Below are 16,216 nucleotides of genomic sequence, written 5' to 3' on the forward strand. Positions count from 1 at the left end.
GTGGAGTGACATGGAGGGACAGGTTGACGAATGAAGAAGTGAAGGAACGTTGTGGGGTGGATGTGGATGTGGTTGAGAAGATCAGAAGAAATACACTGAGGTGGTTTGGACATGTGGAGAGAATGGAGAATGAAAGACTGACTAAGAGCGTGTATGTAGGTGAGGTGGAGGGAGGGAGAGGGAGGGGTAGACCGCGGATGAGGTGGAGGGAGGGAGAGGGAGGGGTAGACCGCGGATGAGGTGGAGGGATGGAGTTGAGAGGTATATGAGGGAGGGGGGAGTGAGTTGGGTGGAGGGTAGTCAAATGGTGAGTGACAGAGTGACTTGGAGGCGTTTTGTTTGTGGCCACCCTTTGCGGGATTAGGGCGTCGGGCTGTAGATAGATAGATAGATACATACATATATATACATCTACACTGTAGGCCTATATGTATATTAGGCATATATATGTATATATATCTTGAATTGTGAGAAGCTTGACGTACGAGACTGTAATTATAAATCCTTGAGAGAGAGAGAGAGAGAGAGAGAGAGAGAGAGAGAGAGAGGACTTGAGGTGTCGTGAGATGTGTGGAGACTCCAAAGGACAAATTTTGAGTTTCTCCTCTACCAGTCCCACAACCATCACTAAGTATGCTCTCTTTACCTGCTCTAAACACAGTTTTTGTAATACAAACTTTCTAAATAGTACAAAGAACATCATCTACTCAAATGCCAGAATTATTCCAGACATCAACAAAAATAGCCCAGAGATCGCATCACTCTAAATATAGCCCAGGCGAGTTGCCGACGCCGCTCCCTTTACCCCCGCCCGTAACCCCTGAAGGTGAAATACGCTAAATTTAGCACATTTACCCTCTAAATCCCGATTTTTTTTTCTTTATTAACAGTTAAGTAAAACACAAAATTTTGACAGGATTTTCGATACTTAAAAGGTGTTTATGAACCTATATGGCCATAGAAATAATATTTTCCAATTAAAACTGCCGATTCGGCAAATAGCAGCCAATTCTGCATTACGTCGCACCGTCATAATCAGAAGTGTATCTAAAAATAGGAAGTATGAGGCAATTATAATGAAGAGAATAGTTACTTGTACAGATATAATCATACTGCAGAAATTATAACGTAATCATTCAAATTATGTGACATTGAGTATATTCGATTTAGTTTGGGTCACCTTCAAACCGTTCCGCGTAGCTAATTTTAACGAAGCGGACGGGGTTCAAAGGTTAGTACAAAATTACAGTACTTAAATGATTTATTAGTGTGTTTAAAGTGCCCATTCTTGCCGTGAATTACAAGGAGCTCTTAAGTACTTCATTTTGGGACTGTTACACAAGTTCACCGGTGTAATATGATCTTTCCAATTGCAGAACGACCTTATTCCTCCACAAAATTTGAGTTGACGTGGAAGGCAGATAATTTTATATTGTTGGGGGAGAATATTTCAGGGGTTCGACTGTGATCACAATGTTTTAATTCACCCACAGTTTTCTCCACCAGCCCTTTTCTGAGTGTCACTATTAAGCTTCAGTTTTTAGTTTTATTATCAAAACTTACGGTAGCTATAAGGTACTCAGAATTTATCCAAGCTAGCAATGATATGTATTTGAACCAGCTTTTTTTTTAATGTTTTTTAATGCAAGGAAGAAGGAACCAAAGGCCAAGAGTTCACAAATTGTTCCCTAAAAAAAAAAAAAAAAAAAAAAAAAAAAAAAGTCATATTCAAGAACTCAGACATATATATGATGGCAGCTGCATTTACATCACCCAGTTAACAGGGGTACCATACTAGGCTCGCTGTCACCCAGTAATTTGGTTATATGGTTGCCACCCAGCATTTTAAATTAGTGATTTCATGGGTTAAGGAAAACCATTAGGCTTGTCGCTTAGTGTAGAGCCACCAGAAATGGAATGAACAGTAATGAAAAGTGGTCGGAAGAAAAGGGAGAAGTAGGAAGAGAGGAGGGCAGAGAGAGATAGATTGAAAAAAGGGAAAGAAAGGATGATCACCGCCTAGCACCTCGTACGGAAGTAAACTACTGTTAACTGCACCATTGCTTCCCCAGTTGTGAGCTTTTGAATACGGATTTTTTTAAAATAGCATCTGCAGAGTGGGTTCTAGTTGTTTTGGTCGTAAGTCATATACCGTAGTCCATAACCTAACCTAACCTACCTTCGGCAATGTCATCTTGATGAAATTTGGTTATTTAGGCTGTTTAGGCCGTTAGACAATTGGGCTGTTTGCCAGTTTGGACATACGGTCAAAACTACAAGGACCGTGCTGAGTTACGTGGTATGACCCCTATAAATTGTTATGTATGGTACTTAGCTTAAGATTAATAGTAGTGGTATTAAGTATTATTGTTAATTTTACTTGAAGGAGTTGTTACAGCAGTGACATCCCAGCTGTTTTCTTCATTCTGTCCACAGGAACCGTCTGTTGAGTTGGTGATGGCTGAAGAAGAGAGTTTAAGTGTTGCTGATCGGTGGTGCCTACAGAGTGTTGACGTCATATCAGCACTACAGGACCAGTTAGTAAAGCCCCATATTTCCTTCTTGATGCTCTGGTTGGTTTAGATTCGTCCACCTTCGAAAGTGAAGAGTGGACACAGGCAGACAAAGAAGCCTGTCAGTGAGAAAGGGCATAGACCCGTTATATTATGTCGACAGTACCATAATTAACATAAGCCTGTTAACCCCCAATGGCCGTGGGTTCAGAAATCTGCGTGCACCCCAGGCCGGTCCATTTTTGCACTTCTAAAATTGATTTCTTTTTCTTACAGATGTGAAGAAAATCATCTGATGTACCTGGCAATGTATTTTTTAACTTCCTAAACCCATCCTGTGATTTGCTCTGATTTGCGGAAGACTAAAATTACGACACAGAATTCCTGAGTGCTTGGGATGGTAGAGTAGGGTTGTGTAAACATACCAGTGACCGTTCCCTTACCATAATTATTTACAGTTTTTTAGAGCTCGTGCTAATTCGACGTCATTGGCACTGGCTCGGTAAAGCATCATGTGACTCCAGCAGCTCTTGGGGGATTAAGTTTATTCTATCTATCTATCTATCTATTGCCAGACGCCATAATCCCTTAAGGGGTGGCCATTTGACTTTGGGTTATTTGTTTTACGGGGAGGGGCACTAACCTTCCACCAACCCACTTGTTGACACGTAGGGAGCACGTATGGTTTGGTTATATGGTTACCACCCAGCATTGTAAATGGTTTCTTGGCTTACAGGAAACCATTTGGCTTGTCACTTAATGTAAAGCCACCTGTAAAGGAAAGAAAAGCAATAAGAAGTGACAGGAAAGATGGGAGAAATAGGAAGAGAGGAGGGCAGTGCTGCCTATATATCTGCTTTTCCAGTTTCCCTCGGTTTCCACAACCAGTTGTGTAGAAAAGGTTAGAGTTTTTGAAGCACATCATTGAGATATAGTAAGTACTGTATTGTCAGCATAAATCTTAGCTATTTTGAACATATAGCTGAAGTAGTTGCAGTGAGGATGATTTACTTATTTTTATTTTATTTGTTTATTTCTGGCATTTTTTCACAGGATATTTTTTATTCTGTACTATACAGCAGTCAGACTATTTCTCATTTATATCTTTGGGAATGATGTACTTACACCTTGTTAAATACTCTGTTGCCATCCATCATCATAATTGCTGTGTGCATTATCATTATCATTTTTAACCCTATGTTGCCTCACTGAAATGTCTCAAGGCTACATGCTGAAGTCATGCCTGAACTTGAATTCTTGGAAGAAATAATGTCATCAGTTTTAATCCTGTAAACTTTACTGATACAATGCAGTATCATCTTTACTAAATTTGCATTAAGTATGTCTACCAAGGATATGATGGAGGGATGGAGTGGAGAGGTATATGAGAGAGGGGGGTGTGAGCTGGGAGCAGGGCAGTGAAATGGCGGGGGACAGGGCAACATGGAGGCAACTTGTTTGTGGCTACCCCTTACGGGATTAAGGCGTCTGGCAATAGGTAGATAGAGACATCTACCATTCATATTTTATTAAAATGACTAAACTTTATGATTGTTTTGCTACCCTTGTAATTTCTTTGTTTCTAAGTCCAGTCAGTTAATATTTTCCATGAGAATTGTGGCTGGGATGATGGTGATGAAAATAATTATGATTATTACCTTTTCATTGTTCTGACCAATTTGTTTAACATACCAACAGTTTTCTTAAGACAGTTCCCAAATAGCATATAACTAGTTTTTAAGGAGATATAGTTACTGTCATCATCATCATCATCCTGCCTCTTTTTTTCCCTGGTTCTGTGATAAGACTGTTTATTAATAGTGTATTTGTGTTCAAGACCTGAGGATGAGATTAAAGATTCTTAAAACATCAGAAATGTACAGGTGAATATAACAGCTTTTCGATATAGTTGGTTTTATAAATGAGAGCAAAGAAATAAATTAGCTCTGTAGGTAGAAGTTGAAGAATCAGTTTTTATGTACTGTAAACTTTATAGTAAAAGCAGGGTCCAAAAATGCAGCATATACGAGGACTGGTATAAACCTCATGAGTGGTGCCTTGCTGTTTGAAGGTGCGCTGTTACTGGCAGTGACTATTTATGGGATAATAAACTGAGCTCCTAAATCATGAGGCTTGTATCACCATCTGAATTTGTTCCTCTTGTACCAGGGGAACAGGGTGAGCAGAAACTGTGGCATGAGTGTGCATGACTTTCGTTTGCACCTTCATTAATGTGTTTCTTCATGATAGATCTTAATGATAGCCTCTCATTCCAGCCTAGAGCCTTATGAGTCATGGGTGGTTCAGGCTTCAGTGTTGGGTGACAATCGTGAAGCGTTCACCTTTTTCTTCCCCCTCCTGGCCGGCATCAATAATGAACTGGGAGCCCGGGCACTGTGGGCCACTATCCTTGTTGAGTGGTCCAACCTCCTGTTAAAATGGTGTGTACTTAACCCATTCAGTTGTTTTATTTCTGCATTTTATATGTCCATGCTTCTAATAAATTGATGTTTAGTTAAACCATTCAGTAGAATCATGTATTTTTTCATTCAGTCCCCTGTTACAATGCTGTGTAGTTTATCGTTTCAATACAGTGACACCATTTTTCATTTTATTCCCCCCACGAGGGGCAAAAAAGTTATGTAGCATATCTCACGGGTAGGCATACTTTGATGAAAGTAAAATATCTTGAAAATCATTTTAACATTATGAATATATTAAGTTATGTTATGAAAGAAAGAAATGAATAGCATCATCGGCGTCACTTGGCACATATTCACTATGATCACTGTGTTTGTCCTCTGTATATTCGAAGTCAGCATTACACAAGTTTGCAAGATCCTGATTTATTTAAGCTGATGTATCCAATATCCTTGGTGGTTTTTCTTTTATTGGAGTTGAGGCTATGGGCAGCGTGGGACACTTGGCACAGTCAGAGCATCAACTAGCTGCAGTGGGTGGTGGAGGGGAGTGGGCGCGAGAGGTCGAAGGCCATGGACTGTCCCTAACAACAGCATGGCAATGACTGAGGCTCCTCAGTGTGGGCTGGTCAGTCACAGCAGGCAGGGGCGTAGCTGGGAGCATTCCAGAGTTGCCATACAGTCTATAGTTTCCACGCCATTTTACAAAACAATGTGGGAATTATGAAAAGATAATATTACGTGAGCTGCCCTGCCTTATGTGTGAGCCACCACGTGGGGATGGGGTAATTAACCTACGTCCAGATTATTTTTCTTGTTAAAATGGTGCAGGTAAATGGCTAGTTGACCTAATCATATATTTTTTTCATTGCATCCTTCCTCCAGCCAGTTTTACTCATAAGGAAGGACCTTTCATTTTTTTCATTTATTTTATTGCTTTTGATGTTATTTAATAATTTATTTACATTTGCAGCAGTTCATATGTCTGGTCATATTCTGGTTAACACACAAAAATATTTTATTTAACTAGGAGAAATTTTTATATTCAAAGGCTCAAACAAAAAATTTAATATCAGGTGACCCACTACAAGAGACATCACGGTACTGAAAGGGTTTATTTTTCCTCAAAGCTAAAATAACAAACACACTTCCAGGCTCTTCATAGGGAACCGTCCATACTGGTGGATTGGAGAGACAGATCTGTACACAAATGCCACACGGCCACAGCTCCGTCAGTTCCCCAACACATGTGAGGCTGGACCTGGCACTCCCTCAGGTCACCTAATGCTTAATGTGGCCCTTTTCTATGTTGCCAGCAAGGGACTCACCAATCACTTTCTATGGAGTTCCAAAAATATGAAGTAAGTATCATAATGTGGGTTACAAGGCACTGTACTGTATCTGTCTCATCCCCTATGGTCCTTTTCTGAGTTGCCAGCAAGTTACTGTGCATTTAGGCAGTATATCTCTGTTCATTTATCTCCTGTGTCACCAGCGAGGAACTCTCTCATTTCTGTATAAAATTCTAATATATGAAGTGAATATCATTATTCAGTTTATGACTTATCTCTTTATTTTGAAACCCACTTCCAGTTTTCATCACAGCAGTATGGTTGTGACAGAATTCCTCTGAAAATGCCAGTTAAACTTTGGAACCTACCTTCATTCTAGTCTGTCTTCACACATCTTTTCCCTATACAGTACCGTCTCTCTCTTTGTATCTCCTCGTACTTTCCTTGGGTAATTCCTATCTATTTCTCTCAGTTGTTATTTTTGTCACATTACATATAAATAATGTACGGTTTATTAAAATAGTTTCAGTTTGTGGAAGAGAAGTAGGAAATTTATAAGTAACAGAATTCTTTTATTGATAATTACTGTATACTAACTCTTCACCCTAACCCCAAATCCCATGCAAAAGATGGGAGTGAGGTAGGATCTAGAAATCAAGTAAAATAAAGTAGGTGAGTAGAAGAGCTTTTGCAGTAGGTGGGGGCACACACCATCGACTGATTCGATGTAGTGCTGCTTTTGGTGTCTGCCCTTTCACCACTTCCTTCCTTCCTTCCTCTTCTGTCTTTCCTTTCACCACTTCCTTCCTTCCTTCCTCTTCTGTCTTTCCTTTCACCACTTCCTTCCTTCCTTCCTCTTCTGTCTTTCCTTTCACCACTTCCTTCCTTCCTTCCTCTTCTGTCTTTCCTTTCACCACTTCCTTCCTTCCTTCCTCTTCTGTCTTTCCTTTCACCACTTCCTTCCTTCCTTCCTCTTCTGTCTTTCCTTTCACCACTTCCTTCCTTCCTTCCTCTTCTGTCTTTCCTTCATTCTTTCCTCATCATACATACTCATCATGGCATTCAACAACTTCCCATTCACTTCATATATTCATAATATTTCCACATTTACTTTTTATATTCATAATATTTTCCATATTCCTTGTCTGTCCACTCAGTCATGTGCTTTTCTCTAAATCCTTGAAGTCTGCATACAACTTCTCTCTTTTCTCTAGAAACTTTTCCACTAAAGACCTTAGAATGAATATCTGATCAACACATGATGGTGTAGCTTACAAATTACCTTGAGTGGTTGATATATAAATACATTTTGAAAGTTATTACTGTACTCTTTATCTAAAAATATAAGAACTCACAGAACACTGCAAATGATAATGTTTAAATAGAAGTAGTTTGGTTTGAATCATGTGAATAGTCTAGTATCATTTGTTTTTCTCTCTTTTCAGTAAATGCCTAAAATATATGTTGGCCTTGTTCCTGTACTTATTATATATCGTGTGGATTGGAGTAATATTTGTATCAAGGCTTTACATCCAGGCTCACTTCATCCACCAAAACATTCTGGGAGTTCTCTTTGGTAAGATATTCCACTGTGGTTTACGTTTATTTAGCCTTTTTATTTTATTTTTATTTTCATTTATTCAACCCTTTGAGATGTAGGATATCTTTTTAATTAAATTCCTGTCATACGGTATCCTAAATTTTATTCAGCGTAAAGACTCTTCAGACTTGAGGCCTTATGTAGTGCCCCAGGGAGTGTCTGCTTTATTTTTGGTTATTCTTTTAGTTAATTTTGAGTTATAAATTCTGTCAGTATGTGCCCAGTTCTCAGTCATTATGGAGCTGTAGTTACTGATGACCTTTTGGGGGAATTTTGAGGGAGATGGTTTTTCCCCCCCTTAATATCATCAGTAGCACCATAATGGATGAAAATGCAACTCTTGTCTATCTATTTATCTATCTATTGCCAGATTTCTTAATCCCGTAAGAGGTGGCCACAAACAAATCGCCTCCATGTCGCCCTGTCCCCCACCATTTCACTGCAACTCTTGTGATACTGGAAATTAGCCATCGAATAACCTTCTGAAGTTTGGCAGACATTCCCTGTGACTTTTTAATAAATTTCTTCATTACAAGAGGCCTTTTGTTTTGCTGAATATTGTACAGTTTAATAATGTGGCACCAATGGGAATAAAGTAAAGATGTCACCCAAATTCAAGGGATTAATTTACGACCCACTGTGCCCATCAGATCCCATACCCTTGAGATTACTAGCCCTCCCCCCCACATATATATATATTTTTTTTTAGTATTGGTATTATCTTTTATTGAGATGATTTTCTACAATAGTGTCTCTACAACAGATATGTAGCTTTTGATATGTTGCAGTTGATGGAGATACCATTAATATTACAGCCAACTTATTCCAGTTCAAAGCATCTCTCTTGAGCTCAATTAAAAAAAAAAAATAAATAAATCATGGTTTTGAACTTTCCTGCCATAACACACCACACTAACTACTGGTGTGTGGTTTCAAAGGTGGCATAAGAAAGTAGGTTTGTAGTACAGCTGTCCATATTGTGTGCAGTGCATGTTGAAGTCATCCTCGTAGCCACCTTCTGCACCCTACTACTCTCTCAGGCATGAACCCACTCTTGCACCAAAATACTGTGCTCTCCTTTACATTAAATTGTTCAGATGGTTTGTCATATGGCTCCAAGCATCTCATGTTGGGTACTAGAACAATGCTCCTGGTTTGGTTCTTAGGTATTTAGAAAGGATGATGATGATGATAACATTACACTTACTCACACAGGTCTGTTGGTTGGCAAGATAGCATGGGGAAGCAGGTTTCTGGTGCAGCTGAACAAAGTGCGTGCAGTGCTGGTTGCAATCGCCCTCATAGGCATTGCCACCTCCTCCTACATTCTGCTACTCTCCCAGGGCATGGATCCACTCTGGTCAATACCCCTGGCACTAAAGCACTGTGCCCGCCCAGAGTATATCAGGGCCGATACCCAACCATTCTTCCTCATGGCTAGGTTCACTGGAGCAGCGCTTGGTTTAGGTTAGTGAGAGAGAAGGTATATTTTCATCAGCACTGGAGGCTTGCTAGCACTTCTTTCTGATCTGAACTAATCTAATGTAATCTAAAAATGGTGGCATCTTTCCTGTTAACACTTTCCCGAGCCAGCCATGCATAACTTCTCTACCTCGTTCCTGGGTCGGGGGTGAGTTGCCAACGAAATGAAGCAGTGTTGCCTTTGGGGGATCCATTTACTGCCCTCACACTGCCCAAAATGTTTATGTACTGTTTTGGTCTGATGTAATATAGCACCCTTTATTCATATACAGGTATATATGTGTCTGTGTACAGTATATATATGTATATTTTTTTGTTGTGATAGTAACGTACAACATATTTAGCATATGATATGGTAATTTCATCCAGTTTTCACCATAAATAACCGGGAAAAATGTGAGTTGCAAAAGTAATGCAAGTGTTTAAAAAAATTACCATGTGCATTTACACATCAAAAGAAATGATTTATTCAGTATTTGATGATCCGTCCATCCATTGCCAGACGCCATGTATCCCAAACGGGGTGGTCAAGGGCTTAGAGTTAATTGTTTTACAGGGAGGGGCACTAATCCTCCACCAACCCCACTTGACACGTAGGGATGCCAACAGCATCTGGTGTTCCCAGGCGGTCACCCATCCAAGTACTAACCAGACCCAACGTTGATGATACAGTGACTAAATAGAACTGCTGTAATTTCATACTTCCCATAAAATTTTCAGGTCCCTGTGGTGATATTTGACCTCCCCCCCAAAAAAAAGAAGAAAAAAAACACTAAGCTTGAAAAATATATTTGATAAAAAAAGGGAAAATAAAAAAAACACCATAATCGTGAAAATTATATGAGGTATAATTACACTCCCAAGACTTGTGTTTATTCACTATATCATAATATGATATCAAAATATGCAGTATGAAATCAGATACACTCTCATCTTAAATGTCATGATCAACTTGCCTAGCCCTGGCTTCTATGCTCTTCATGGGGCAACACAGGATTAGATGATGGATGGATGGAGATATGTATCATAAAAATTTCAGCTCTCTTGGATGGAAATTAATGAAATACAGTCAAAGAAACAATGCATCGCCGCGTCAGCAGCCCGAATTCTGTTGGCCAACAAATGGCGCATCATTGGCCCAGAATAGTGCTAAGGAATCCCTGTATTGGGGTAGGCCATGGTATGGCTGATGTTTACTGTGAACTGGAAGCTAAACCAAGTGCCAGAATAAGCTAATTACCTCTCAGTAATTGCTGGAAGCTGATGGGATGGAATAAATTTGATGTGTGTTGGAATGTGTAGTAGTGTGAATCAACTTGGACTCTGACTGTGTGTACAGTAATTCAGAAGGAAGACCACTGAGTGACTGTATTTATGGCTGAATGTTCCTTCCTAAGAGTGATGACTGTGTGGCTGGATACCAAGTTAGTAGGCATTCACCTACATAGTGGTACCTCCCAGGGTTGATGGTACTCACCCAGGAGTGATGACTGTGTGGCTGGTTACTAAGGTTGTAGCCATTCATTCTCATGGTATTGCCTCCCAGGGTTGATATCCACCCATCTACTACCAGCAGCTCTTTCATAACATCTTTATTTTGAATATTACATCTTGGTATTCTCTCTTGTGATATTACACCATTTTTGTATTGACATAGACTGCATAAATAACCTATGTGCATAAAATAATGTCCCAGATAAAGAAAAACTTAGTAAGGAGGAGGTACTAGTGAAACCCTCTAGCCAGTGAGAATACAAGCAAGAGTGACTCATGATCATATTCCAAGTCCCATTGGAGTCTTTGTAGCACCTGTTCCATGGAGATTTATTTGGCTTTTTATGTTTTACTGTTTTCTTGTATGTTATTTATGTTCTAATATTGATATACTGTAGTTTGCATTAGTAACAGACAGAAGGATATGGAGGTGCAGTGTGGAGAATACACATCTATAGAAGAGATGTTAGATCTCCAAATTCACTTAGAATAGGACCCTCTGCGAGAAACGCTGGTGAATGAATAGGGACTCGAATTGGTAAATTAGGCAAAGTATCTGAGGAAAATAACAGAAAAGAGAGGTTAATGTGTAAAGGAAGAGGAGAGTGACTCAAAGGACAGTGGTTGATGCAGTGAAGTCCATGATAAGAGTGAGTGTAGAGGCTGGATGAGATTGTATGAAGGTGTATCATTATCCCTATTATATAAAGATGATTGTGGTAGGTGGGGGCGCTCACCATCCACTCACTCGACGTAGTGCTGCTCTCGGGTGTCTGCCCTTTCCTCTCCATCCTTCTTTCCTTCAATTCTCTTCTGTCTTTCTTCCTTTCATTCTTTCCTTGTCCTTCTGCCTATGGGTAACTTTACACTCCCTCTGCTCTCTTTCTTTCCTTCATTCTTTCCACTTCCTTCAGCCTGTGGGTGACTCTACACTGAGTGACAAGCCAAATGGTTTCCTGTGCACCAGGAAACCATTTACTATGCTGGGTGGTAACCATATAACCAAATTTTGGCGCCTGGTGGTTTAATGGGTAATTATTGCGCTCCAATCGGATTGAGCCGGTGAAGGTTTATAGCCAAGGGGTGGTTGAGGTTGATTGCTCATGTAATGTCACTCAGGGATGAGTGAGGCTGGTCACTCTCATCTTAAATGTCGCGACCAACTTCCTAGCCCCGGGCTCCTACGCTCCTCATGGGGCAGTGTAGGCTTGGATGATGGATGGATGGATATAAAGATGAAACTTTGGTATGGCATGAGACTGAAAAGTTAAGAAGATGAGAAGTGGAAAAGGAATTACACATTAAGGAATGGATGTTGAGTTTGTAGAGTGGTTCAGATAAGAATCACCAATTTCCTAAGATGAGGAGTAAGGGGGTCTGTTGATAAGGTAAAGGAGAATGCACAGGTAATATGGTCAGATGGAGTGGAGAGATGGAGGTAGTGTGATGAAATGTGTTTACTGTATGTCACATTTTGAAGGTGGGAGGAGACATGTAGATCAAGAAGGTAGTCGGTCTATACATTACACGAGTATGAGAACCAAGGTATGGCAGAAGAGGAAGCTAGTAAATTGATGGGATAAAGTTGATTAGATGAAGCGTGTAACAAGAGTTTGGAACCCCCTGTATATTTGACTTAATAGAATGACTGTCTGGCAAGTGTATATACTGAGTATTAGATGTGTCTATTTAAAAAATTTATTGTATATACATACTGTATACTTAGAAATTTGTGCAAATGTTAGGTTTGTGAATCTGAGTCATTGTTTCAGAGGCCTGACAGGTGTGTGTATAATTGTGTGCCTCAACCAGTACTGGCATGCTGTTAACAAGTTGTCCACTTTTCATTTCTTTTTTCCTTGTATCTGGATCCTACCTCACCTCATATTTTGGTGGGAATAATAACTGAAAGATGTTGAGTAAAGGAAACATTGGTACTCTCAAGAAAAAGCTACAAATTTGGGGCAGCATTTTAGTGCAAAGAATGCATTGCATACCATAATAGTCAACAAACTGTCCTTTAATTTGAGAGTTGACCCATATCTAAAGTTACCCCATCATATGATGCTGTATAGTGTATGTAATGGTGTATGATGCAGGTAATCAGTGTTGCAGCAGCCCTAATTGTACTGTTATCAAAAGACACAATATTTTCAAGCGTTCCATCTGTGTACAGTCTTTTGCTTGCATCATAGCAGATACATATCAAAGTGACAGTATGATAATCTCTGCTGCTCTGCTGGCAGTCCTCTTTCTATGTCAAGAATGTGGTGTAAATTTTCAATTGTGAATTAGGGAAGAATGGGTACCGTCAGATGTATAGCAAGCAGCGTTTTGTAATATATGACAAACCTAACAGCAGGAACAGAATGTCAGGATGGACATCTTGTAATAATAACATCCTGTACTGGCAGGTCTGGGACTTGCATCAGAGAAGAGATACATTGTGCTAAGCAGTCCCAGGAATATTATCCGCACTGTCCTCACCATCAAGGCTGGTATCGTCTTAGGAAGGGTTGCTGCACTGGCTCAGGTAGGTGACCATGTCTGAATGTGTATATATGTTAATAAGGGCAGAGAGAGAGAGAGAGGATGAACGTGTGTTTCTCTGTATAACTGTTGTTTATATAAGGAGAGAGAGTTTGTGTGTGTGTGTGTGTGTGTGTGAGAGGAAGAGAGAGAGAGAGATTTTACTTAGAAATGACCTCTGACAATTGTTAAAATAATCATCTCACCTTCCCACCAGACTAGCCTCCCCACGGACGACTTAGTTCTGTTCCTGGCACTGAGTATGAGTATCAACGTGGCGCTACCGTACACTATCATTGCGCTGCTTCCACACTTCCTCCTTCTTGTCTACTATGGCAATTAGTTTTGGCTGGCTCAGAGATGTGCACACTTCCAACTCTGTTCTGTAAGTCTGAAATGAAGTGATATTTTAGGCTTTTCTTGCACCTCTAGATAATGTTATTCAGTTTAGAGTTGAATGAATAAAGAAACTCATCAGAAACCTCTTGAAGTGAATGGGTTAATGAAGGGTGCTGTGGAACTCTGAACTGAATAAAATTGTCAGGAGGTGGCAAGAATTAAGTACTCTATAGATGTCATCAGATAGGAGGATTGATGTATATTGTTGTAAAGAGGTAATGTGCATAATTTTATCTGTACAGAACAGTAGCTTTGAAGTATGACAATAAGGTCCAAGCAGTGGTGCACAATGTGAATAACCATTGCCTTTTTTTTTTTTTTTTTCCTGAATGTAATGTCTGGCTTTTTTTTTTTTTTTTTTTCCTGAATGTAATGTCTGGCTTTTTTTTTTTTTTTTCCCCTGAATGTAATGTCTGGCTCTTTTTTTTTTTTTTTTTCCTGAATGTAATGTCTGGCTCTTTTTTTTTTTTTTTTTTTTTTTTTTTTTTTTTTTTTTTACTCAAACTTGGCCTAAAATTACAATCTCCCCATCTTGAATGCCCAGTTGTAATAGTAGCTGTTTGCATGACTGATACTAGCCATGAAAGAATTTTATGGAAAGGATGTAGAGCCATACCATTATCATTTTTGCCAGTGATCTATGTGAAATAAGCTGCAAAAGGACAAAAATCTGGGCCAAATTAGTGTGAATAACTATAGTAAAAGATCAAGTAAAGACAGCTGTATGACAAGGGAATAAATATGATATACTGTAGTACACACCCTCTTGTGTTGAGCTTTTCAATCATGTTAAAAAAAAAAATAAATAAATAAAAAAAGGCTGTGTATGAAATGAGGTAATGTATTTATAAGTTGCAATTCATTAAAGGTTACAGGTTCGTGGCAGTTTGAAGAAAATTACAGTTGATTGCATTTTGAGAAGAGTATATATGTGCCATGTGCCGTTGTAAATGGTTGTTTAGTTTGGAAAGGATGTTAGTTGCTGGAAGGATTAAGTTCCAGTCATGGTTTTAATCAGTTATGTACCAGCATTGTCAGTAAAAGAGTGTAGCATTGCTAAGCTGCCTAATGGTAACTGATAAAAAGCTTGATTGTAAGATACTTGGGTTAGTGGTGTGTTTGTCTAGGCCTAACATCTTTTTAGGAGTCTGCTGTGCTGTACTTGTATGATTCCTGCCACAGTAAATAACAGTCTAGTGCAGTAGAAATATAGTTCAGGATTCCTTGACTCTTTTCACTACTTAAGCTATGACTCTTTCAGTACTTAAGCTAAATATGATTATCTGGTGCGAGTCAGAATAGAATTAATATGTTTGGATGCCTTTAGTATAAGTTAAGAAGTCTGGAAAATCATATTTTAGGTGTGTACTGTAATATGATTAATATTGGGTGGTAGTCCAGTGATTGGTAATGTGAAGTGCATTAGGGTACATGGTTATTTATGCCCCTGAGGTGGTGTCAGAATTCCAGGGGCTTGAATGGTGAGTGAATGAGGATGTGGCCTAGGTAGATATTCTCCTTTTGTCAGGTTTTACTTTTTTTCTTGCTCTCTGAACCCTGCCTCACCCCAGCTGTAGGTGGGATATTAAGTCGATGATGATAATGATATAAGCCCAGATTAAACATTTAAGTGCATCTAGATAGTGGCACATAAAACTGATATTGGGATGATTGAAAGAGTTAGGTGTGTACCTTGAAACTAATGGGCTACTTGAGGATTTTTTATGTTTTTTATTTTTTTATTTTATTTTTTTTTGAAGATTACAACAAGTGTATTAAAGTGAAAATAGCTTGGATAGTCATGGTCTGTGTCAATGCCTTTTTGGTCATTATGAGAGGTTTGCCAAGTTGAGTAAAATAATTTTGTGGTATAAAGATTAAATAGGTGTTAAGCCGCTGTGGATTGTCAGTTTAGCCATTGCATGAAACTTATGGCCTTGGGTAAACTGTAAACCTATGGGTAAGCTGTTAACCCTTTCATTATGATTTTTTTTTTTCCTGTAATTTAATTCCTGCTGCTGACAGACCATCATATTCAGGTAGAGAGCCCTATAACGACTCTTCTGGCTCTTTGTTCATCTGGACATGAACGTGGTGAACTCTAGGATGAAACTGCTCTTCTCTTGTAGTCCACCTTCTTTTGGGGCTTAGGGAAGAAGTCAAGGGTTAGTGAATGCTACGTATAACCACTGCAGTTGAGAAAGTCTTCATCATCATCATCCAGACCTCCTTTCCCACCCTAGGGCAGGGTGAGGAGTAGCAACGTCCAGACAGCCCAATTTTGCCCAGTCCAATGGGCCATGCGTCCATTCACTCATCATTCAAGCCCCCAGAATCCTGGCTTTATGTGATACAACAAAAAACTTTCACTACATTCTGTAGCATCATATAAATGTATCCAAGAGAGTCAGTCTATCTCCTCAAAAAAGATTGCCCAGAGAGAGCAAGAATTGTACTGTAGTTGTAAAGGATGTAATCAAGGCTGTA

At 39.3% G+C, this 16,216-nt stretch overlaps 1 protein-coding gene across 1 annotated transcript; it reads left to right on the forward strand.

Moving 5' to 3' along the window:
• The first annotated feature begins 2,452 nt into the window (after nucleotides 1-2,452).
• Nucleotides 2,453-13,846, forward strand: LOC145395741 (glucose-6-phosphatase catalytic subunit 1-like). The gene is made up of 7 exons (XM_080269278.1): nucleotides 2,453-2,537; nucleotides 4,790-4,954; nucleotides 6,088-6,294; nucleotides 7,671-7,801; nucleotides 9,041-9,292; nucleotides 13,216-13,334; nucleotides 13,548-13,846. Exons 1-7 carry the CDS (start codon nucleotides 2,458-2,460, stop codon nucleotides 13,671-13,673), a joined length of 1,080 nt encoding a protein of 359 aa, XP_080125404.1. The 5' UTR covers nucleotides 2,453-2,457; the 3' UTR covers nucleotides 13,674-13,846.
• Nucleotides 13,847-16,216: the final 2,370 nt, after the last annotated feature.

This window comes from Coenobita brevimanus, chromosome 33, assembly GCF_032717465.1.
Source record: "Coenobita brevimanus isolate Jiangsu-jjx chromosome 33, ASM3271746v2, whole genome shotgun sequence".
NCBI lineage: Eukaryota > Metazoa > Arthropoda > Malacostraca > Decapoda > Coenobitidae > Coenobita > Coenobita brevimanus.